General features: G+C 34.6%; 1 protein-coding gene across 2 annotated transcripts; it reads right to left on the bottom strand.

Moving 5' to 3' along the window:
- Positions 1 to 78: 78 nt before the first annotated feature.
- Positions 79 to 26234, bottom strand: LOC138333861 (dual specificity mitogen-activated protein kinase kinase 1-like). 2 transcript variants are annotated; one of them, XM_069282495.1, is made up of 11 exons: positions 25963 to 26234; positions 24388 to 24616; positions 23206 to 23352; positions 22381 to 22458; positions 22011 to 22062; positions 21303 to 21427; positions 20671 to 20860; positions 15302 to 15399; positions 4904 to 4965; positions 4546 to 4591; positions 79 to 4155 (listed from the first exon to the last, which is right to left on the bottom strand). In XM_069282495.1, the coding sequence occupies exons 1-11, from the start codon at positions 26052 to 26054 to the stop codon at positions 4066 to 4068; spliced, it is 1209 nt and encodes a 402-aa protein (XP_069138596.1). In that variant the 5' UTR covers positions 26055 to 26234; the 3' UTR covers positions 79 to 4065. The 2 variants fall into 2 exon arrangements, with proteins under 2 accessions (XP_069138596.1, XP_069138597.1); XM_069282496.1 differs by lacking the exons at positions 79 to 4155; positions 4546 to 4591; positions 4904 to 4965; positions 15302 to 15399 and adding an exon at positions 15406 to 18584.
- Positions 26235 to 27869: the final 1635 nt, after the last annotated feature.

Here is a 27869-nt window from a genome sequence, read left to right as displayed (position 1 = left end):
GATGGTTCTACACAACAAACAGAGGAGGTCAAGAAGGCTACTTATATAAGTCTGATAAATAATCAACAAAAGACTTAATTTGGAAATTCAGTTATTTTTTATTATATCGTTATGAAGTTAGTTTTTTCACTTACAGATAATACAAACTAAATCATGTGTAAGTGTGAAAAGCTTATACAAACATATATTTCAATAGACAGAAAAATTCAGACAGTTCAACGGCACTACAAATAGCATGATTGGGGAACTTTTGTTCAATAGATATGAATACTGTATGCAAACTCAAATAATTCTCAGTATTCGCTTTCAAATTAAAACACATATCTATGTGACTACTGTATAGTATGAAATATCTCTGGTGTAGATAATTTTGCTGATTTTATGATTGCTGCAAAAAAACCCAATAATTTTGTTTCTATAGAATTTCCACTTTATTGCTCAATTGCTTAACCCCAATATCTATCTCCCTGAAATAATATCAAAATTCCAAACTATGAAAAAATGTACACACAAATATTTCATGTTATACGGTATCCAGTTTTTCAAATACAGTATTCCAGACAATAAATGTACTAAAGATGCAAATCTTACAATCCTTGAAATGATTTGTAGGATACACAATTAGAAATCAGTACTGGTAGTATGTCAAGCTACCCTCGGGTCAGATTACCTAAAAATACTTGTATCTTGTAATGATCCATCTAAATCAGTTCCAATGCTGACAAAAACAACATTGATCACATCACACAACATTCTCTATTCTATATCACAGACCTAAAACCAGGTCAAGATTTTCTAGAAAATTATCTGAGAAAAAAACAATGCTGAAGAAAATCAACAATAACATATCATATGTACTCATAGAACTTAATGTAGTGGTTTAAATATAGAGAGAAAGAAATGCAGTTATATATGTAAATAGCTAAACACAATTAAGACTAGGCGATACAAAAGGAATGTTGTATGGATATTATGTCTTATCCAACAGAACATTAATTACAAATATACAGCACCTCCACTCGTTAACTGCTACATAATCACTTCTAATATGTTTTAGGTATAATAAGTTTGACATCATGGCTTTGTAGAGTCGGTACAATGAAACACTTCAATATCATATCCTCGGAATAGAATTTATATTCATGTGATATTGCAAATAAAGAAATCGAAGACTTCCGTGACCCTAACATTCATCTGAAACAAAACATCCTAGAACATTTACTATGTCAAAGGTAACAAAAGTAGTTCTTGATATAGGATTCAGAATGTCCAAATCAATTTTTTCAAAGAACTATTATTTTAAAGCATGATTTGTTGGTAATCTTATAACAAAGTGAGAAATTTTGAGAAATGGATGACTAGCTAGGATATATTTCACCTAATCAGCATTTTAGTGACCATGATATTACATCACAGATGATATCAATTATGCTACCATTCTACAATTACAAGCACTTAAATGATGCTGATATGTTACTATGGTGATCAACAATTTACATCTTGAGTAACAAGTTTGATGCTCAAATGCACACTCGGAATACAATAAGCACAACTTAAGACCAAGGGGAACGTATGTATAATTTCATTGGTATCTTGTAAAGAATTTTTGAAAAATACCGATAACAATAATTCTTGGGCAACCGACTACAGATGAAAAGCGATTTGAAGAGTCCAGCGTCTGAAGGTGGTGAATTAAAAAATGAACTTGGAGGGGGATGACAGTTCTGACAATACCAACTTATCGGATAAAATATAGCTTTAACTGCATATAACAAATTATTGGTAGCACAATCTTTATGATTTCTATACAAGGATATAAACTCGAGCTTCTCATATCTCAAAAAAAATATTTACAAATTGATATTAAATAGACATGTTAAATATGATGAAATATAGAATTTTAATATGTTATACTGACATGAAGATCATGCTTAAAGCCCACTACCTTTCTGACACGAAATTTTTTAGTTTCTTAAAAAGAATAAATATATGTATATCGATAACCTAAGATGAGGTGGAACACCAAGCAAATGCAAGATTTTCTATGTAATTTCTGCTAACAGTGAAAATTTGTTTCACTGTTATGCCATCTGGAGCAGTAAAAGTCAACAAACGTGTAGTAATTAGGACAACAGCAGAACACAAGACGACCGGCTTATGAAAAGTAAGGTAATGATAAGTGAAACAGATAACAGTTTACAGTAAGCTAATACCTTCTGCCACTCAACAAAATTATCAAACTCGTTTTATATTTCCATTTTAAACAATAAAAGTTGCTTTGGAAAGGGAGTGGGCCTTTAGAGATTTATATTGCATACACTAATGATAGCATTTCATTTCCATCTATTTCAATTATTCAAACTGTAATAGTATTTAAGGAAACCAGTGACTTGGTACTATCACCAAAATCTATTTTACTTTCCTCTAAACTTTAGCTACTATTCTCTAAACATATTTCACAAAATTCTGCAGGCAAGAAATGAACAATTCAAGTTTTCTTTAAACCAGATGATGTAAAATAATATAACGTGTCTCTATAGCTATCCTTCACTTGATCAAATCCTCGGTAAAGGGGCATAACTCTAAAAAATTTCTTTTCTGACCATGCAACTAAAATGTATGCCTGTTAGATGCATCATTTAATTATAAAAAATGTATCTTGCTGTCGTGTAATGTTTCATTTAAAGAAACTGATGATCAATACCCAGTACCAAGCGAATTGTACAGGATTTTAACTCAAAGTGGACAAACATCAATAAACATGCATGTATAGAAATTAGATCAAAGGATTCAGAAAGTTTTATATCATTTCAGCATCTCAAGGATTCAGAAAGTTTTATATCATTTCAGCATCTCAACAAAGTGTCCCTGAACAAACATATGGAAACTGATGCAGGTCCGTCTTAAACAACCTTTATCAACTCAGTTTTTTAGTTCAAATAAGCAGGTATATATAACAATTATAATGCAGACAAAACTTTCATATTTCACTCAACAGACAGTTATATTGCCAAGAGATATTCCAGAATCATCACCAATCCATTTGTAATATTACGGATGATGTGTGTAGATTACCAGTTTGCTCATCAAATACATGTTATAGGGTACATGTAAGTTTTGGGTGGTGGAAAAAACATTGATAATTTGGAACATCTCTCGTTTCCTTTTGTATAATTATGATAATGATATTTGGTAATGCCCCCGGGAGCTATACAACATGTACAAACCTGATTGGAAGACGAAGCATTCCATGAAAAAACATCCACACTCCCACACATTCCAAGATAGATAGAGAATGCCTGTATATTTAAGACTAGTACTGCCATTTTGTATTATGTAGTGTCAGCCTTTACAGTTTCCTCCCTTTTTAACTGACATATTTATATATAAATGTATTTTACAGTGGCCCCACACCTACCGTCCCCTACAGCGGTCAATACTGTGATAGACCTGTAATACAGCAGTACGATCAGCAGTGGACCCTCGGGACCCAGCTTCAGCAACATCCTTGAATAAGGAATCCCTTTACTTAAAATTCTCCATAGGAAAGCATTATGGATTTCATGGAAGGCTTCTTAACTAAAGATTGTTTCCTAAACTTCTGTAATGCTTTCCTATGGAGAATTTTCAGTTTAAGGAATTCCTTTAAATTAAGGAATGTTCATTAAACTGGGACCAGGGCACCAGTCTTTATATCACCTGTTCTTGTAGAGGTGTGACACATGTTTCTAATTACAGGTGTGACACATGTTTCTCTAATTACAGGTGTGACACATGTTTCTCTAATTACAGGTGTGACACATGTTTCTCTAATTACAGGTGTGACACATGTTTCTCTAATTACAGGTGTGACACATGTTTCTCAAATTTTACTACAAATGTTCTTGTACAGGTGTGACACATGTTTCTCTAATTACAGGTGAGACACATATTTCTCTAATAGGTGCTACACCCATTCTACAAGTGTGGCACATGTTGCTCTAATTACATGTGTGACACATGTTCCTCTAATGTTACAACAAATGTTCCTGTGTAGGTGTGATGTTGACAGCACCTATCCAGAGTCTAGGTTTCCGAGTTTGTCTTCATCACTTTACACACCCAGTGCCCGATATCCACGTCTTCTGTTTCTGACCGGGTCACAAATGGATGAACCTGTTTTACAATACATACATATATTTTACAGACTTTAATGATGTGCTATGACGTTTCAAATTGAATTAACTTTAAAACACTAATCTCTATATTAAATATAACTGTAACATATTAATTTCAGCTAGCTAAAGTTATTATGTACTCGCATATTACAGAGTAATCTGCCCTTGTGGTATAGGTATTGATTGTGACGTCATGTACTGTTTGCAACCGTAAAGTCATACTTTTTGGAGAAAACATCATATTGCGCTCACAAAATAATGACCTAACAATCGATACCTACCAGCAGTGTAGCTAACTCTGTAATATTGAAGATGGAATAGGATGCTTTTGACAAAAAAAATGGAATGCTTCACAATAAAGAATCAAGAAGCAATAGGAATACTATACCATTAAAGAGGAAAGATCTGCTCTGTCTGATGGGTTCTTCTTCAGACTGAAAATATTAACAGGTTATCACTTAATCACTTAGTGAAATTATCATAAACATTCAATACTTATGCAAGTTTCTCTTTCTTTCTGGTTAATATGCAATTTCTCTTTCTTTCTGATTAATTTTATATCAACATAACATTGAAGTATTATTTAATAAATGAATGGTTTTAAGTTGTAATTTAATTGGCAGAAATAGAATAGTGAACGCCCACTGGACATAGACAAGTTCTATGAAGGAACAGGCGTTTATAGGGACAGGGACACTTATTGGGTTGTTATTTGTATTAATGTTATTATTATTGCATACACTTACCATTTGTCTACGAAATCTATGAATTCTTCGGAGAACTTCCCTTTAGGAAGCATTGGAGGTGGCTGAAGAGAAATAGTATCATACATTAGTCTTAAGCAAGGGAGATAACTACATACTACACAGAAGCAATTCAAGCAAGGCTAAGTAGAGCTATCATTATTGAGCATAATTAGTCTAAAACTTGTATCCTGACTTTAAACAGCCCAATAAAAAAGCAGAGCAAGACAGGCCAAATTTTTATAATGAAATTCATAAAAATTGCCACATCCCATTTTCTTTTTGGAGAGATGTACATTGTGGTTTATCTAGTGGTTTAATATCAGCCTGCGATATGAATTTTATAATGAAGGCTAGACCATATTACTATAACAATAAATTTCCACAAAAAGATAAAAAAATATCTTAAACTAGATCTAATTTGATTCACAATCCACAATCAACAAAATCAATCAAAAATAGAAATATATAAAATCAATTAGAAATATCAAAAGCTCAAACTTAGAAAAAGTATAAAAATAAACATGCAAGATTCTTCGTATGGGGAATAAATAATGAAAAATAGAACTAAATACTAAATATCTTTTTATTTCTATCGCTAACATTTTTTATATTTCTTCTATATAATACCTCTTGATTGATCTATCTATGTTGATAATAGCTTTTATTGAGATCTGTGTTATTAGGTGCATGAACATTGACTTTAAGTCGGTGCTTTTTTACTCAGAACTCTGGGTTTGATTGCTATCTAAGACATGACTATTAACACTAGCGCTATGCCTCCATGTAGAATGGTTTTTACTCAGAAATCTGGAGTTTTCTCCATCGACAAAACATAGTTTGTCCTTCAACATGACTAAATGATATTGTAAAAAGCTCTCCCTTACCGCCTTCCCCTAATCTAGAATTATCTCCCTTAACGCCTTCCCCTAATCTAGAATTATCTCCCTTACTGCCTTCTCCTAATATAGAGTTATCCCCAACACTGTCTTTCCCATATCTAGAGTTATCCCCCTTACTGTTTCCCACTTATCTAGATTTATCTCTCTTGCTGTCTTCACATTATTTAGAGTTATCTACCTTACTGTCTTTACCTAATGTAGAGTTATTTCCTTACTGTCTTACCCTCATCTAGAGTTATCCCCCTTACTGCCTTACCCTCATTTAGAGTTACCCCGTTACTGTCTTCACCTAATCTAGTTATATCTCTTACTGTCTTTACCTAATCTAGAGTTATCTCCCTCAAAGCCTTCCTTTAATCTTGAGTTATCCCCAACACTGTCTTCCTCATATCTAAAGTTATCTCCCTTACCATCTTCCTCTAATCTAGAGTTATCCCCCTTACTGTCTTCCTCTAATCTAGAGTTATATCCCTTACTGTCTTCCTCTAATCTAGAGTTATCCCCCTTACTGTCTTCCTCTAATCTAGAGTTATATCCCTTACTGTCTTCCTCTAATCTAGAGTTATCTCCAAAACTTTCTTCACCTAAACTTGAGTTATTTCCTCTTACTGTCTTACCCTCATCTAGAGTTATCCCCCTTACTGTCTTACCCTCATCTAGAGTTATCCCCCTTACTGTCTTACCCTCATCTAGACTTATTTCCCTTACTGTCTTCACCTAATCAAGAGTTGTTTCCCCTAATGTGATTTCATTTTCAGACACGGGTAACACTTTAAGATATAAATACGTTTTAAACAGTGTTATCTACCTGGAGATAAATAGTATGATAATTCAAAAATTGATCAATATTTTTTTCCAACTGTGTTAAATTAGTCATACTATTTCCAATACTGGTACAGATGTAAACAATTATATGTGTCTTCTTTTCCATACAGTATGCCATTACGAGATAATTGGTCAGTTTTTTTTTATTTGCATCCATCAATATATTCTTTGGAACTAAAACTCAATCAGTTTTAAAATGTTTCATAATACACACTGTATTTGCTTGACATGCAAATCATGGAGAGAAAAAATACAATAAAAAAAAAATCATGCTCTGATACAATATCTAGCGCAACAATTGCTCCTGTTGTATAAAGAAATAAACATTGAACGTTAAAAAAAATCCAAACAAAAATTAACAGAGGAGAAACAGAGGGATCAACAAAAAATAAAATAAATTATTTGAAAGCAAATAATACCTACATTATTTGTGATTGGTTAATTTCATTATAAATGGCAAAGTTTGTTTTAGAAGTATTGATTTCATGTTCTATCATATAGAATGTGTAGTAATGAAGACTGTTGTTTGGCTAATAACAGGGCAATAAATACACTTATTTACATCAAATAATTGGATAATTCACTTGATTTTAACTTAAAACATCCCTATAATTGGTGGAATTATCCGGGGGTTTAAAGCACACATTGTATTAAAGCAAGATGTTAGAAGAAAGGCGGCATCATATGTATATTAGTCATAACTAATTAAGGTTTCTTGTTTGGATATATGAAAAAAAAAATTCTAAAAAAATTCAAATGAATCATAGGGGATAAATATGAGTACATATTGAAGACTTAACTGAAAGTACATTATCAGACCAACATAGCAACAGTTTAAGTAAACTACTACACAAACTGACACTTTACAGAAGTTCACTATTACACCAACACTTTACACAAGTACACTATTACACAAACTGACACTTTACACAAGTACACTATTACACAAACTGACACTTTACACAAGTTCACTATAATACAAACTGACACTTTACACAAGTAAACTACTACACAAACTGACACTTTACACAAGTACACTATTACACAAACTGACACTTTACACAAGTACACTATTACACCAACTGACACTTTACACAAGTACACTATTACACCAAATGACACTTTACACAAGTACACTATTACACAAACTGACACTTTACACAAGTACACTATTACACCAACTGACACACACAAGTACACAATTACACAAACTGACACTTTACACAAGTACACTATTACACAAACTGACACTTTACACAAGTACACTATTACACCAACTGACACTTTACAGAAGTTTACTATAATACAAACTGATTCTTTACACAAGTACACTATTACACCAAATGACACTTTACACAAGTACACTATTACACCAACTGACACTTTACACAGGTACACTATTACACAAACTGACACTTTACACAAGTACACTATTACACCAACTGACACTTTACACAAGTACACTATTACACAAACTGACACTTTACACAAGTACACTATTACACAAACTGACACTTTACACAAGTACACTATTACACAAACTGACACTTTACACAAGTACACATTTACACAAACTGACACTTTACACAAGTACACTATTACACAAACTGACACTTTACACAAGTACACTATTACACAAACTGACACTTTACACAAGTACACTATTACACAAACTGACACTTTACACAAGTACACTATTACACAAACTGACACTTTACACAAGTACACTATTACACAACTGACACTTTACACAAGTACACTATTACACAAACTGACACTTTACACAAGTACACTATTACACCAACTGACACTTTACACAAGTACACTATTACACCAACTGACACTTTACACAAGTACACACTATTACACAAACTGACACTTTACACAAGTACACTATTACACAAACTGACACTTTACACAAGTACACTATTACACAAACTGACACTTTACACAAGTACACTATTACACTAACTGACACTTTACACAAGTACACTATTACACAAACTGACACTTTACACAAGTACACTATTACACAAACTGACACTTTACACAAGTACACTATTACACAAAACTGACACTTTACACAAGTACACTATTACACAAACTGACACTTTACACAAGTACACTATTACACAAACTGACACTTTACACAAGTACACTATTACACAAACTGACACTTTACACAAGTACACTATTACACAAACTGACACTTTACACACAAGTACACTATTACACAAACTGACACTTTACACAAGTACACTATACACAACTGACACACACTTAACGTACACTATTACACAACTGACACTTTACACAAGTACACTATTACACCAACTGACACTTACACAGTACACTATTACACCAAATGACACTTTACACAAGTACACTATTACACACAACTGACACTTTACACAAGTACACTATTACACCAACTGACACTTTACACAAGTACACTATTACACAAACTGACACTTTACACAAGTACACTATTACACAAACTGACACTTTACACAAGTACACAACTGATTACACTATAAACAAACTACACTTTACACAAGTACACTATTACACCAAACACTTTACACAAGTACACTATTACACAAACTGACACTTTACACAAGTACACTATTACACAAACTGACACTTTACACAAGTACACTATTACACAAACTGACACTTTACACAAGTACACTATTACACAAACTGACACTTTACACAAGTACACTATTACACAAACTGACACTTTACACAAGTACACTATTACACAAACTGACACTTTACACAAGTACACTATTACACAAACTGACACTTTACACAAGTACACTATTACACCAACTGACACTTTACACAAGTACACTATTACACCAAATGACACTTTACACAAGTACACTATTACACCAACTGACACTTTACACAAGTACACTATTACACAAACTGACACTTTACACAAGTACACTATTACACAAACTGACACTTTACACAAGTACACTATTACACCAACTGACACTTTACACAAGTACACTATTACACAAACTGACACTTTACACAAGTACACTATTACACAAACTGACACTTTACACACAAGTACACTATTACACAAACTGACACTTTACACAAGTACACTATTACACAAACTGACACTTTACACAAGTACACTATTACACAAACTGACACTTTACACAAGTACACAACTGACACTTTACACAAGTACACTATTACACAAACTGACACTTTACACAAGTACACTATTACACAAACTGACACTTTACACAAGTACACTATTACACTAACTGACACTTTACACAAGTACACTATTACACAAACTGACACTTTACACAAGTACACTATTACACTAACTGACACTTTACACAAGTACACTATTACACAAACTGACACTTTACACAAGTACACTATTACACAAACTGACACTTTACACAAGTACACTATTACACAAACTGACACTTTACACAAGTACACTATTAATACACAACATGACACTTTACACAAGTACACAAACACTATTACACCAAACTGACACTTTACACAAGTACACTATTACACAAACTGACACTTTACACAAGTACACTATTACACCAAATGACACTTTACACAAGTACACTATTACACAAACTGACACTTTACACAAGTACACTATTACACAAACTGACACTTTACACAAGTACACTATTACACAAACTGACACTTTACACAAGTACACTATTACACCAAATGACACTTTACACAAGTACACTATTACACCAACTGACACTTTACACAAGTACACTATTACACAAACTGACACTTTACACAAGTACACTATTACACAAACTGACACTTTACACAAGTACACTATTACACAAACTGACACTTTACACAAGTACACTATTACACCAACTGACACTTTACACAAGTACACTATTACACAAACTGACACTTTACACAAGTACACTATTACACAAACTGACACTTTACACAAGTACACTATTACACCAACTGACACTTTACACAAGTACACTATTACACAAATGACACTTTACAAGTACACTATTACACAAACTGACACTTTACACAATACACTATAATTACACAAACTGACACTTTACACAAGTACACTATTACACAAACTGACACTTTACACAAGTACACTATTACACAAACTGACACTTTACACAAGTACACTATTACACCAAACTGACACTTTACACAAGTACACTATTACACAACTGACACTTTACACAAGTACACTATTACACAAACTGACACTTTACACAAGTACACTATTACACTAACGACACTGACACTTTACACAAGTACACTATTACACCAACTGACACTTTACACAAGTACACTATTACACAATGACACTTTACACAAGTACGAACTAACAAGTCACTATTCACAAATGACACTTTACACAAGTACACTATTACACCAACTGACACTTTACACAAGTACACATATTACACAAACTGACACTTTACACAAGTACACTATTACACAAACTGACACTTTACACAAGTACACTATTACACCAACTGACACTTTACACAAGTACACTATTACACAAACTGACACTTTACACAAGTACACTATTACACAAACTGACACTTTACACAAGTACACTATTACACCAACTGACACTTTACACAAGTACACTATTACACCAACTGACACTTTACACAAGTACACTATTACACAAACTGACACTTTACACAAGTACACTATTACACCAACTGACACTTTACACAAGTACACTATACACAACTACACAAGTACACTATTACACCAACTGACACTTTACACAAGTACACTATTACACAAACTGACACTTTACACAAGTACACTATTACACAAATGACACTTTACACAAGTACACTATTACACACTGACACTTTACACAAGTACACTATTACACAAACTGACACTTTACACAAGTACACTATTACACAAATGACACTTTACACAAGTACACTATTACACAAACTGACACTTTACACAAGTACACTTATACACAACTGACACTTTACACAAGTACACTATTAACACAAACTGACACTTTACACAAGTACACTATTACACCAAACTGACACTTTACACAAGTACACTATTACACAACTGACACTTTACACAAGTACACTATTACACCAACTGACACTTTACACAAGTACACTATTACACCAACTGACACTTTACACAAGTACACTATTACACAAACTGACACTTTACACAAGTACACTATTACACCAACTGACACTTTACACAAGTACACTATTACACAAACTGACACTTTACACACAAGTACACTATTACACAAACTGACACTTTACACAAGTACACTATTACACAAACTGACACTTTACACAAGTACACTATTACACCAACTGACACAAGTTTACACTACACTATTACACAAACTGACACTTTACACAAGTACACTATTACACCAACTGACACTTTACACAAGTACACTATTACACCAACTGACACTTTACACAAGTACACTATTACACCAACTGACACTTTACACAAGTACACTATTACACAAACTGACACTTTACACAAGTACACTATTACACTAACTGACACTTTACACAAGTACACTATTACACCAACTGACACTTTACACAAGTACACTATTACACCAACTGACACTTTACACAAGTACACTATTACACCAACTGACACTTTACACAAGTACACTATTACACAAACTGACACTTTACACAAGTACACTATTACACCAACTGACACTTTACACAAGTACACTATTACACCAACTGACACTTTACACAAGTACACTATTACACAACTGACACTTTACACAAGTACACTATTACACCAACTGACACTTTACACAAGTACACTATTACACCAACTGACACTTTACACAAGTACACTATTACACAAACTGACACTTTACACAAGTACACTATTACACCAACTGACACTTTACACAAGTACACTATTACACCAACTGACACTTTACACAAGTACACTATTACACAACTGACAAACGTACACTATTACACAAGTACACAAGTTATTACACCAAACTGACACTTTACACAAGTACACTATTACACAACTGACACTTTACACAAGTACACTATTACACCAACGACACTTTACACAAGTACACTATTACACAATGACACTTTACACAAGTACACTATTACACACCAACTGACACTTTACACAAGTACACTATTACACCAACTGACACTTTACACAAGTACACTATTACACCAAACACACTTTACACAAGTACACTATTACACCAAATGACACTTTACACAAGTACACTATTACACAACTGACACTTTACACAAGTACACTATTACACAAACTGACACTTTACACAAGTACACTATTACACAAACTGACACTTTACACAAGTACACTATTACACCAAATGACACTTTACACAAGTACACTATTACACAAACTGACAATTTACACAATTGCACTATTACACAAACTGACACTTTACACAAGAACACTATTACACAAACTGACACTTTACACAAGTACACTATTACACAAACTGACACTTTACACAAGTACACTATTACACCAACTGACAGATTTACACAAGTACACTATTACACTAACACTTTACACAAGTACACTATTACACCAACTGACACTTTACACAAGTACACAACACTTTACACAAGTACACTATTACACCAACTCATTGTGACACAAGGTTTACTAACACTTAAACTAACAACTAAGTTTTACACAAGGTTTATATTTGTACTATAATAGTACATCAACTGTTACCAAAAACTTTTCAATATATAAAATGATTTTTTTTATAAAATAGTAACATGTATTCGTTAAAAAAAAGTAAAAAAAAAATAAAACAACAAAACTACAGTGAAAAACTTAATTCAACAAAAGTTAAAACGAAAAAAGGAACAACAAAATATAAATTCTTGCCGACTTATAATCCATCACTGAACAACATTAGCTGAAAGCAAGTCTTTTTTAATCTGTAAACATTACAAGGACGTTCCTGAAACTTTTCGGATTGATTTAAATATCATTTGGGGAGAACTGTTTCCAAACGGAGGGCCATTCCATATGTGCTTATCATAAAAAATTGAAGCAACCTATTAAAATCTGAACTAAACTCAGAGTAGAGAAGTCATACGTACAGTATGTTAGTTATTCATTGCCTGGTACCAAACACCGCATTAACCAATTTAATAAGGTGTCCATGGGCCAACATTCTACCACTAGTTCTATATCTAGTTCACATCTATTTTGTAACAGGAGAGCAGGGAGAAAATGTAGCAGCCAGACCTGGATTCGAAGCTCTGAATAACGGCCAAATGTTCTATTGATTAAGCTACCCGGTCAGCAATTTGTAACACCAATACAATTCTGCACCAAAACAATGCTCTAGCACCCTGTACATTTCTTTATGAGTGTCGAGTTTTGTGGAAGCACATAAGTAAACTGTGGAGAAATTATGTAAATTTCAATGTCTATTTATGGTGACATAGACCTATTTATAGTAACATAGATCTAATTATAGAAACAGTGACCTAGTTATAGAAATAATGACCTAATTATAGTAACATAGATATACAGGAGAACATTTTATAATGAACAGGCTCACAACCACTTCATGGTTATACCGCAGTAACTTTCATTCCCTGTCAAGGTTATTATAAGATATGTGTATAACGAACTATGCTTATAACGAAGCTATTTGTTGTAGATATAGAAACAGTGACCTAGTTATACTAACATAGACCTAGTTAAAGTAACAAAGATCTAATTATAAAAGCAGTGACCTAGCTATAGAAACATAGATCTAATTAAAGAAACAGTAACCTAGTTATATTAACATAGATTTAATAATAGAAACAATGACCTAGTTATACCAACAGAGACCTACTAATAGTAACTGTGACCTAGTTATAGCAAGAGTGACCTCGTTAGAATAACATAGACCTAGTTATAGAAAAAGTGACCTAGTTATAGTAATATAGATCTAGTTATAGAAAAAGTGCCCTAGTTATAGTAATATAGATCTAGTTATAGAAAAAGTGACCTAGTTATAAGAACAATGACCTAGATATAATAACAAAGATATAGTTTTAGGAACATAGTTCTAATTATAGAAACTGTGACCTAGTTATATTAACAAAGGTCTAGTTATAGAAAGAGCAACCTAGTAATAGTAACATTGACTTATTTATAGAAACAGTGACCTAGTTATATTAACAAAGGTCTAGTTATAGAAAGAGCAACCTAGTAATAGTAACATTGACTTATTTATAGAAACTGTGACCTAGTTATATTAACAAAGGTCTAGTTATAGAAAGAGCAACCTAGTAATAGTAACATTGACTTATTTATAGAAACAGTGTGATCTAGTTACAGTGATAGTTATGACTGCTCAAGTTTGAAAGCTTAACTTTGAGAGACTATTTAAAAGATGACATATATAACTTTGGTGAGAATCGATTAAACACAATGGCCTGTTGAAATAGAAGTCTGACACGGATTGAGGATGTAACCATTTAGACAGTAAAGTGCAAGTCAGTGTTAATCTGTAACAGGATAAGTAAAAACACCATACACAGATGGTTATGGTTGTTAATACATGATGGCCTAGATAATAGCGTGTCCATAGGTTACGTAGGCCTTCACATACCTCATTGACAATAAAATCTAAAAGCTCAAAAATGGCCATGGGGCGCGGTCCATCGCTGCCTGGAGGCGTGGGGAAGCTAAAACTATTTCTGTTTGATCCTAAAATGCACAAAATAAAATCAAACAGCAACATAAAATGTAGAACAACGTACCAGTAAGCGTAGAGTATTCAGAGAACAATCAAAGCTCCACGCCAAGTCTAGAATACCGTCACAACAATGCTATGACCAGAGCAGTCAAACAACTGCGTGATTATTCAACAACATCATTCATATAAGACATCATTAACAATTTTTCGAATAGAAGTCATTAATTCATTGGTGACAATATTCAAGACTTGGCCTGGATGTAATCAAGTCATACACTTACAAACCAAAAACAGATAAGGCAGATGTCGACACTATATGTATATATAGATATATATGGACACAGTCTTAGCAGTACCCCACAGAGAACCCCTCCTGCTTCAGACATGCTTCTGTGTTCAGTCCCAGTAGACACAAATACCTTGGACATACATGTCAGAGATTCATGCTTTTCTTACAAGACTCATCAAAGTTTATCAGAACAGCATGCCCAACCTTTGTATATTGGACTCTTTTAAAATCAAGAGTTGTCTGTTGACAAAATAGTATGAAAAGCCCTTCGTCTTTCAAACGTGCATTAATCCAATGGATCTACAGTACAAATCCATTATAAAAAAATACCTAAAAGATTTCTAAGTCACCATTTGTATAAGGCCAACTCAGTGTGGACTCACAGCAGCAATCTAGTTACAGCAAAGCATCAAGCAGCAGATCTATCTGTTTCTCAAGTTTTAAAGAAAAAACAAATTTTCACAAATTGAGAAGCTTCCAACTTTAATCTTCACACGAGGATAGCTATTATATACATAATAGGCCCTTCACTCCCATACACAATATATTTCTATCACTTCTAACCTGAGCCTCGTTTTGGATAATTGGCAATATGCACATCGTCATTTAAACTGATTGTTGATTTTTTTTCTGTGAAGTATCATGGCTTTTCACATTTCAAATACAACAATGATACAAGCTGTGATACAATGTATACTGACAGGCGGCCGCGGTGGCGGAGTGGTCGGAATGTCATGACATATTACCACAACCCTCCACCTCTGGGTTACAAGTTTGAATCCCATGTGGGGCAGTTGACAGGTCAGTGGTTTTTTCCGGGTACTCCAGTTTTCCTTCAACAACAAACCTGACACATACTTAAATGACATTGATTGTTATAGGGTGTTAAACTAGTAAAACCAAAACCAAAACGCTGTTAAATGACTTCTGTACATGTATTACCACATAATACCATAATATCATATCAAGCATTGATCCACACTAAAGTCTCAAACAACTTGATCCAAAGAACACTCAATTCTCAAATAATTTGGTCCACAGAATAACTATCTTGGCAGAATGTGTTGCTGATCCAAAGTTTTAGATTTCAATCTCCTGTCAAGATAATTATCATATGTGCACAATTTGTATCCATACATATATACATTGCAATCAAGATACAAATCATGAATTTCCGCTGTGATCATGTTAGCATTTTGGGCCAACCATCACTTCGCCATTGAAATGTGGATGTGGTTCAATGGTGTGAACCATAGGTATGTTTGGCTAGGCCAATTTGGACACTAGTTTGAGGCCAAGCTAGATAGGGCACTAATCATAAAATTGGCATCCTTTGTCACTTGTGTTTCTGAAATATTAAACATGTATTATAGTGACCTCAAACTATTTTTAGTAACAGAGACCTTTGTACTTTTGTAAGACTGACCTTTTGATCCCAAATTCATAACAAAGTTTTGTTACCTTATAAATTATCATTAACATTATATCATTGAGTTTTAACAAAATCCACCAGTCTGTTCAAGTTGTTATTAGGAAACCTACATTTGCCAGAATAATCTATTTTTATAAACAGTGACCTTTGTAGCTGACCCAGTCTTTGTTACCTCGTAAGGCTACCATTCTATGAAGATTTAACATTCTCAAATTTAATATCAACAGGTAACCTACAGACAAGTAACAGACAGCTGGACAGACAGACAAAGATAGACACGGAGACAGACACTACTAGTCAACTCCAATTTCATAGCAGGGGACTAAAAACTTAGTTCCATGTGAGTTTTACTATCTCATTCTGTACCGTTGTCGACTATAATCGACAGAATTTTGCACACTCTCTTCCCCGTTTTTTACTATTTTAATCTCCATATTCCCCTTTGTCGACTACCTGTATAGTCGACACTCCATATCGACATTCTTTCTTCACAATAAATCTCCTATTATATTCAAAATTTCTATGTAGTGAGATATGAAAAAAATTGAAGTTCATAGTAATCTTTCTGGATGCTAACAAAATATCCATTTGGACCAAGTATAACTGTTTTATGGCAGAGGATCAAAATAAATCAAACAGACAATATCATCATAAACAATGTCACAGATTCACTCCGGATTGTAATATCAAAATATCTTGATGCAGATTTTAAATCATTCATAAAATGAATGAATAAAATAATGAAAGTAAGTTCAAACAATTGCACTAACCGTACCATGTTTAAATAAATAAATTAGCACTCAATAACTGGACATTTTGTTCGGCATTTTCTCAAAAACTTCCAGGGCAAGCCTATTACATTACTTCCGGGATGGCATCCGAAAAGAACATGAAGTATGAATACAGTTCATCAATGGACAATTTAAAATTCCTTGTGATATTTCTTTTATGAATCTATTTACTTTAATTCATTGATTCTATCTGAAATTCATAACCCCATTAAATCTACACGAAATTTATAATTAACCCTATTATTCTAAACAAGATACTTTTAGTGACACCATAAATTCTATGGAAGATAAACTGGTAACAACCATATCACAGGAGATTCTTTCCTGAAAACAATTAACAACATAAAATCATAAAATCCTTAATTAACTATAAAAGTCATAAAAACCACTAACTAAACATCAAAACCCCAACATTAAAGCATGAAATGCAATGGAAGCATCACGCAACACAAGACCTCAGCGTTAGTAACATTCTCCCCATTATACATCCAGAGCAGTGAACACAACTACCGCGATCTAGAGCTGGTTTCCATGGTAATAATGTCTGAAGCAGGTGGCGCTACTGTGGTGGTTTGCCCGCAGACAGGTTGTGCTTTACCTCATTAACTATGTATTCTAGTAGCTCAAATATGGCCATAGGTAGAGGGCCGTCTCCCGTTATCACCTGAAAGTCGCCAGGGCATCCTGAAATGGGCAGTAGATCTTTCTTACACCACACGTTAAATGCACAAAAGGTCTTACAGGCATCGTTGGCCCGAGTGTCACATGCTTGTGTATTGTCCATTCCTCATCCCTTCCCCTTGGGTATTGCCCCCCCCTCCCCCTCCTCCCCATGCTCCCCCTCCCTCTCCCTTCGCTGCTGATCCCGATACACAGCTCACACCACTTGTGATCAGCAATGCAAAGTAAAAATTACAAAAAATTTCCATATTTGGTGTCCAATCTCCATTTGTACAAATAGCTTAAGATCTGTCATTTTGTCCTCAAGTGTTAAATCTATATACATTTGTATACCAATAATGCTTACAGCATTAAAACCAGTCTTTTCCTCTCGTTTTTAAGTACATGTTCTCAAAACTGAAATAAGTTACAAGTTTTCTAAATACCGTATATGTTGCTTTAGAACTGAAATATAGACATGTGGCATCAATATACACAACATCAACAATATAACACATGAATAGTATATAATCATGTACCTGGTACATGTATTATTGGTATATCATTACATACATAAATATATACATATACAGGAAAGGGAAGCTGGCCTTCAAGCTGAAATAAAACTTTTTACACAATATCATGATCACAAACCATTTCATCAAATAAAACAGTTTGGTCTTTGAGACCTGAAATATAGAAGTGTATAATTGTTCAGACATACATTCTTAGTATCGTTTTTGTGTTCACAGGCCAATGTGTTGAATAATTTTATGACATATTATATACAAAATATACTTTAAGAAGTTCCTGATCCAAACCGAATTCAAAATACATTAACAGCTGTTTAATTAACATTATGCCAAATATTTTACATTGCAACGGTCAAATTTAATCTCTATGCTTTTTTTGAGAATGTCCTGGATGATCTCATGTCCCAAGTATATATATAGTTTAAACACGCAGCTGTATAATCAAGACTGCCCTTTAATCAGTGATAGAACAGGGGTTTCATTATTTTTCAGGAGAGGCGGTACAATTACAATTTCAGGGGGTACTTTTCTATACCATCTGTATGCTATCTAATGTAATTTAGCGCAAATCAGGCAGTACCACAGCCAGATTTAACTGGCAAAAAGTACTGGGTACCACCCGATATTAAAACCCTTGGATTGACCTTAAATCATAAATAGACCATCTTACCCTTTAATCATTGATAGACCATCTTACCCTTTAATCATTGATAGACCATCTTAGTGATAGACCATCTTACCCTTTAATCATTGATAGACCATCTTACCCTTTAATCATTGATAGACCATCTTACCCTTTAATCATTGATAGACCATCATACCCTTTAATCAGTGATAGACCATCTTACCCTTTAATCAGTGATAGACCCTCTTACCCTTTAATCAGTGATAGACCATCTTACCCTTTAATCAGTGATAGACCATCTTACCCTTTAATCATTGATAGACCATCTTACCCTTTAATCAGTGATAGACCCTCTTACCCTTTCATCATTGATAGACCATCTTACCCTTTCATCATTGATAGACCATCTTACCCTTTAATCAGTGATAGACCATCTTACCCTTTAATCATTGATAGACCATCTTACCCTTTAATCATTGATAGACCATCTTACCCTTTAATCAGTGATAGACCATCTTACCCTTTAATCATTGATAGACCATCTTACCCTTTAATCAGTGATAGACCATCTTACCCTTTAATCAGTGATAGACCCTCTTACCCTTTAATCAGTGATAGACCATCTTACCCTTTAATCAGTGATAGACCACCTTACCCTTTAATCATTGATAGACCATCTTACCCTTTAATCAGTGATAGACCATCTTACCCTTTAATCATTGATAGACCATCTTACCCTTTAATCATTGATAGACCATCTTACCCTTTAATCATTGATAGACCATCTTACCCTTTAATCATTGATAGACCATCTTACCCTTTAATCAGTGATAGACCATCTTACCCTTTAATCATTGATAGACCATCTTACCCTTTAATCATAAATAGACCATCTTACCCTTTAATCATTGATAGACCATCTTACCCTTTAATCAGTGATAGACCATCTTACCCTTGAGTGGTTTGCCCGTTTTTGATGCCTCTTTGTGTTCTTCCAATACGTCGTCACCAAAAATACTGGCAAGGTCTTTGGGGTCTGGTGGCGGAATAGGATATCGCCCGATGGCCATTTCTACTAGGGAGAGCCCCATGCTCCAGATGTCGGACTGAACAGAGTAGTGGGTCCCCTGGAGTCGCTCCGGCTGTAACACGAAAGAAGAACCCAAGTTCATAAATTGTTAGACCTTAGTAACAATCTAAATACATGTCAATCTCATAAAACCCCCTAGTTATTAATCAGTTTTTGATATAATTCATGTAATTTTAGCAACTATTGTTTTTAATCAATGTTCCAGGTTTCATAACTGCAGTGTAGGTAAGACAAAGGGCTAATTAGTACAAAGAAATTAAATGTTATTTCCATTATGTAAACTATGTTAAAAAGTATGACTAAAATCTATATTTAACTTCAGTTTTACTCAAGAACAGTCATCAAAAAAGAGCATTGCCTATTTTCAAAGGGCTCTCATCTTAAGTGAAGCCTATATATACAAATGTTATAACTCCACTTCAGGCAAACAAAGTTGCCACATCAAGATCCTAAGCATTCACCTCGGCTGAGTTTGTGACATCTGTCTAACTTACCGACATATAAGATCGAGTTCCTACGAAGGAGTTGGCCATGGAATCAATGAGTTGACCACTCACACCAAAATCACAGATCTTTATCTCTCCACGGGAGTTCACAAGTATATTGGAAGGTTTCACATCTGAAACAGGAAGACATCTATATTTAGATAAAGTACAATGATTTTTGGTTTGGTTTGTTTATTTTTACGTCCTATTAACAGCCAGGGTCATGTAAGGACGTGCCAGGTTTGTTGGTGGAGGAAAGCCGGAGTACCCGGAGAAAAACCACCGACCAGCGGTCAGTACCTGGCAACTGCCCCACATGGGATTCGAACCCGCATCCCAGAGGTGGAGGACTTGTGGTAATATGTCGGGATATCTTAACCACTCGGCCACATAAAGTACAATGAACACTTGATGTATGAATCTAACATTGCAATAGATCCAAGAGGGATCTTGGTGCCCACCACAAAATGGTCTATATCTGACAATGGATAGAGGGACCTTTTCTCTGAAAAGGATATGCAGAACTACAGACTAAGAAGGCTCTACAATTTAATTTGAGGAAACTAGACCTCTTCAGTAGTTTCTAAGAAATAACAGTAACAAGAATTGTTATCAGATGGGCGGACGCACGGTAAGCAAGCACCATGCAAGGACGAAAGGTGATTGAAAGAGCTCATCATCTGATGATGGTGGGCTTAGCATATGGTGAATATTTACCTCGATGCATTATCTGATGTTTTTCTCTCAAATATGACAGTCCTTTTAGAACCTGAAAAAGTAAACCTCTGGTTAATACGACCATATTTTTTTCATTATTTTAAAACCTGACTTTTTATAATATATCCTAGTTCAGTTAGCTGCACCTAGTGTCACTGGAAGAACCTGAAAAAGATGTCTTTCTACTGAAACTGATATTCTAAAGCTTTAATTAAGTCATGTTAATTAGAACATATTAATTATACATAATCTTTCCTAATAATGATGATGAAGGTTGAAAATTTATCTACTATTATGACATCGACCTTCAGACAGCTCTCACTAAATCTCATACTGCTGCCGTACTTTAATTTAATTACACGCCACTTACCGCCACTGTGACTTTACCCAGTATTTGCTCCGGTATACGTCCAGCTTTTTTCAGAATTAAATCTAACGACCCTCCATCCTGGAAAAAATAAAGACATTTTTTATAATTCTATAAAACTTACATTTCTCTGCTGTATTTTGTATTTGCATGTTATCTGCCCTTGCGGGTAGGTACTGATTATGACATCATGTGTTTACAAACAAAACTTATTTTTCAGAGGAAATGATGCTCACAAAGTAATGATATCAGTACCTACCCGCAAGGGAGCTAACTCTGTAATATGCAAAGACAACTGTTACGGTAATTGCACAAAGAATGGGAGATCAAATGACTGTATGCAATGTTTCTGTGACACAGAACGGGAATGAGAATACACAAAAGACCATAAATATGTTAAGGTATATATAGCTACCAACATCCTTGATGTTCCAGGGGTTACTTTCACTGAAGTTATATCCACCCCTGGAATATGTCATAGTAAAACTGAAGGCAATATTAGACACAGGTAAATTCAGCTGAATTTGGTTGTTCGATGTACAACAAAAGAATCGAATAACGGAACACTGTGGTTGACTACATGGTTTGAAGTTGGGCACCGCACTCTCTGTATCTTCAAAAGAAGACTTTGAAGGTCTGTGAATGGTCAGTTTTTTTCTCCCAAGCTGTCTCTAGTTTTACTATGCGATAGTCCAGAAGTGGATATTACCACAGTGATAGTAACCCCTTGAATAGAAGGGATGAGCTACCAAATGCAGTCCTTTGTTATAGATATCATAATGCATGACCTGGTTTTTGACTGACAAAGTCCTTAACATTACTACTTACCATATACTCCATACAAATGCTGATTTCACCATCACTGTAAAATGCTCCATAAAAGCCTACGATAAAAGGAGAGTTACATTCATGGAGTACTTTGAGTTCCCTGATGATTTGATTGCGGACAGCTGGTTTTATTTCAAGATGTATCAGCTGAAACAAAAAAAATGTAATTAGCTTTATTTTCTACAAGAACTACTATTTATTCTAACAATATCCAGTTACATTTAATACTATTATATATACATACTTTGTACCCAGCAGGGGTTTTAATGTCAGGTGGTATCTGGTACTTTCTGTCAGTCAAACCTGCCTGTGGTACTGCCTGATTTGGGCTTTTTTGATAGCATAAAGAGATAGTATAGAAAAGTATCCATCAAAATGTTCAGTACAAAATTTTGCAAAATGGTATTTACTGTAATCAACAAATTTCTCATCACCAAAACCTAGCATGACCATAAGTGGTTAGAACTGTTGATAGCACACACAATGCAAATACAACAGTAGGGGTAACTATCGCCTACAATTTTTACTACTGCAATACTATTGCTATCAGGGAAAACACTTTTGCGATACTTTAACCATTGCAAACTACAATTGCAATAGTATTGCATTCTGAATTATATTAAAATGCAGACAGTGAATATGCTGCCATGACGTACATCTAGTGCAATATTGGTTTAGAGTTATTTCCCTTTACCTGCTAGCGTCAGTACCAACTTAACTCAATCAAGAACGTGATTGAGAACAATGTCGCAATTTGCGTTTTGATTTAATAGCATGGAAAAAGTGACATTTTATTGTGTTAGTCTGTTTATCAATCCTCTGTGAGTACATGATTTTAGTTAAGTTACAGAAAAATATCTTACAATTGAAACTATGGATAGTTTGCAATTGGCATACTATCAGTGATTGTTATCGACTTATTTAAAATTGCTATCCACTGATCAAGTTAAGAGGCATACAATTGCAATATATCGAAAGTCTGATGTATTGTTACACCCCTATACAACAGCGATAAAAGCCATGATACACGGACAGGCGACCAGCAATATATTCACAATAATAAATCATAACTTACAGTTTTTCAAATCTGTGCTAAAATTTGACCACTAAAATAATTATAAGTTTACGTTCTTCCCAGACCATTTTAAGTGATGGCAAACTGAAATCCTAAGAAACAAGTACCTTTCTGGCCATAACCAGACCAAGTTTACTGTGGCGCACTTTGAGGACAACTCCACCATTGCCTGCTCCAAGTTCTCCTAGCTTCTCAAAGTCCTCAGCACATAGCTCGCCAACCTGCTGCTTCTGTGTGAGGAAAGATTCCAATCTTTCTCTCTGCTGGTCATTCAGATCTAATTCTTTCAGTTTCTGCTGCAATGCCTCAAGGCTGGCTGTTCCTGTATTGGACTTGCTGTAGAAAAATATAGAAATGGGAAGAATTAAACTTTCCGCTCCTATTACAAATGTACATGTGGATACTTTGACTTTAAAATTATGATTCCTCCTTTATGATAAAAAGTTTTTGATGAAATTTTCCCAATTTGTGTAACAGTTAATATAATCAAATATTCCAATTCCTTTAGACTAGCTATACTGTTGAGGACACATTTAAAGTGACATTCATTCTGTAGCTGATCATCCTTGAAACTCCAGGGGTTACTATATATATCTATCACTGAAGTTATATCCACCCCTGGACCATTCTCGATACTCCTTGGGTTACTATAGCTATTACTGACATTATATCCACTCCTGGCCCATCTCATACTAAAACTGAAAGCAGTTCAGAAGAAAAAATTTAGCCAATCACAGGCCTGCAAAGACTTCCTTTGAAGACTACAGAGAGAGAAAGACACCCAACCATACGGTACTGTTATACAAATTGTCATTCTTTTATGTACATCAAATGACTTAATTACCCGTTTTCTGTAATGTTGCCACTAGTGTTAGTAAAAGATATTCCAAAGTTTGATATAACAACAGTAATAGTACCACTGGTGTATCAAGGATACAAGCTCATATGATAGATCATACAATGCTACTTTTAGGCTTACATCTGGCTTTTTCAACATTGGAGAATGAGATGCAAAATCAGATAACATGACAACCCTGCTTAATACAAACTTGGTCCCAGATGAACGTCTCTTATTCTTGCTTAAAAAAGACTCGGAAAATTTGAATTCAGAAAACTCAAAAATAATGACAACACTAACTGAATTTTTGGTCCCAATGACAGCTATCAATTATACTTTTAACATGCATGTTTATTCTGATGTTAAAACATTTTTCCAGAAACAAAAAAAAAATCCACTCTATCTTTCCAGCTATATGAATATCATTCAAAGGAAAACGTCAATAAAAGCGGTGAAACGGTAGCTGAACTGTTAATTCATGTTGGTTTTTTTTCCTTTTTTTTTCTGAAAAAAAATGCTGCACGTACCAGTGGCATTATCATGTCTTAAAAACGCGATGACAGAAAGCAGAAAACACCTTATGCACATTTTGAAACATGTTAGATAGCAGACAAGTTATAACGGGAAATCAGTGCTCCGAGATTCCATGGAATAATTTATGTCCGACTTCCTAACTGACTGCCGTAACTCCGTAAGGTGTGGGCGTTTTCCCGTCTCTAAAATATCGATTAAGAAATATAGTCAATTTTGGTACAATGCATGCAAGCATCTCACTTCTTATTAAAATATGCAAATAATGCAGTTTGTAGATAAGAGGAGAAATGCACATGAACAACTGTCTTACTCTCCATCGAGTCCAGCTGCTGATGAGCCGAGTTGCTCAGTTCCCGAGTTAGACGGCAGCCGCAGATCCGGTCTCTTTCTAGGTTTACTCATCACTGTATCGCCGTCAAATCGAGTCAACAGACTATATACAATGCATCTGTCTCTAAATGTCAAAGTCTTCGGATTAAATTATTAAAGTTATAACCGTTACATCTAGAAAACCTCCAATGAAACTCCGGGATGCGAGGTTCTAATCGACAACTAAATCAATAATTTGACACGGAAGTGACGTCCGGCAGATTGACACTAATGTTACTTCACATAAGTATTTAAATCTCAATCGAACCGTCTATTATCAGAGTTACTTCCCTTCGTTTTGCCTAAACACAGGTGCATCTCCAAACACAAGAAGAAGCTAGCCATAGCATTGAACAGTTTGACGGGCTTTTCACCAACAAGGAATTAGGGTCAAGGTCATCCATATTAACAAACTTTGTAGCCCTTTGTCTCAGCATGCTACATGTCCAATAAAAGCCTTTTAGAACCTAAAAAAGAAGTTTTTAATTTTCTTTTCAGTCCAGTGGCCTTGAATGAAGGTCAAGGCCATTTATATTAACATACTTGGTAGACCTTTATCTCAGCATGCTACATGCCCGATATCAGGTTTCTAAGCCTTTACATAAGACCTTGACAAGACGTTAATTGTTCAAAGATTTTTGGCTATTTGGCTCATCTGACCTTGATTGAAGGTCATTTATATTAACAAACTTAATAATTATTTATCTCAGCATGACGCAGACCCAATATCAGGTCTCTAGACTTTCCAAAACTTGATATGAGGTCGTTTAAGATTTAAGGTTATTTAGCTCATTAGCCCGAGATACCCTCGCCCTAACAACAGACTTATACTGACATTAGCCAAAAATATACGTTAGTTTAGGGTTACATTGGCGCAAAAAAATCATAGTTTTAAGTATCTTTCACTATAAAATAATGACCGGAACCGGAATCTAAGATCGAAATCCGAACTTTTTATTTTTTTTCGAAGAAAAGTGGCAAAAATAGGGTCGGCGGTTAAAAAATAAGGTCGGTCGGGTAACCCTAAGCAGATATATACAATGTATATTGTTTTGGCCATATGACAGATAGATGTCTGGTTTAGGACCAGAGCGCATTACTACATGAAAAGGTAGAATTCGCCGACAACGTAGGTCATCTCCTAATCTTCCATGATGCATTTTCAGGCTCAAGTGCGTGTTATTTTTTGTTGAAATGGGGCTGTTATCGTCCGTGTAGAATCATTTCGAAAGGGAAAATATCGCCCATTCAAATGGAAGCAACAGTTTTTGTGAAGACTTAATAAAAATGTGATTTTTTAAGTCGTTAAAGATAGATGGTGGTAGCAGTTTCGTCTCGAGGAGCTTTCCATCCTATACGTACGTGGACAGGGGCGAAGGAAGCGGGGGGGGGGGGGGGGAAACATGTCTTTTTGCCCCCCCCCCCCCATTTTCGCCGACTGAAATGTTCTTAAACTGCATATTTGAAAGAAAAAAAGGTCCTCCTGCACAATTTCGTACTTCGTGCTAAAAAATTTTCTGCTGCGCGGCGCATTTCCAAAAACGTTCAAGCACATAATGTTCAAACCTTTAATAGCAGAAATTCAATACACATGAACTACAATAAAAATGCCCATTAAGGGATTCTACGTGCTACATTTGTATTTCAAAAAATGTCTCTTTAAAGATTACTTTGTTTATGTCTTAGCAAGACAATTAATTCCTTATTATTTTTAGTTACAAAACAATGTGCCGATGGTGTGAAGCCGGTATGTTCAGATCGAGCAGGGTTGCACAATGATATGACGACACAATTATCACAATTATCATTTCTAAATGCAGGTTACTTTAAATCGAAAAATTACCATGG

The sequence above is a fragment of the Argopecten irradians genome, chromosome 10 (genome assembly GCF_041381155.1).
Source record: "Argopecten irradians isolate NY chromosome 10, Ai_NY, whole genome shotgun sequence".
NCBI classification, from domain to species: Eukaryota; Metazoa; Mollusca; class Bivalvia; order Pectinida; family Pectinidae; genus Argopecten; species Argopecten irradians.
This window is presented reverse-complemented; position numbering and strand designations above follow the sequence as displayed.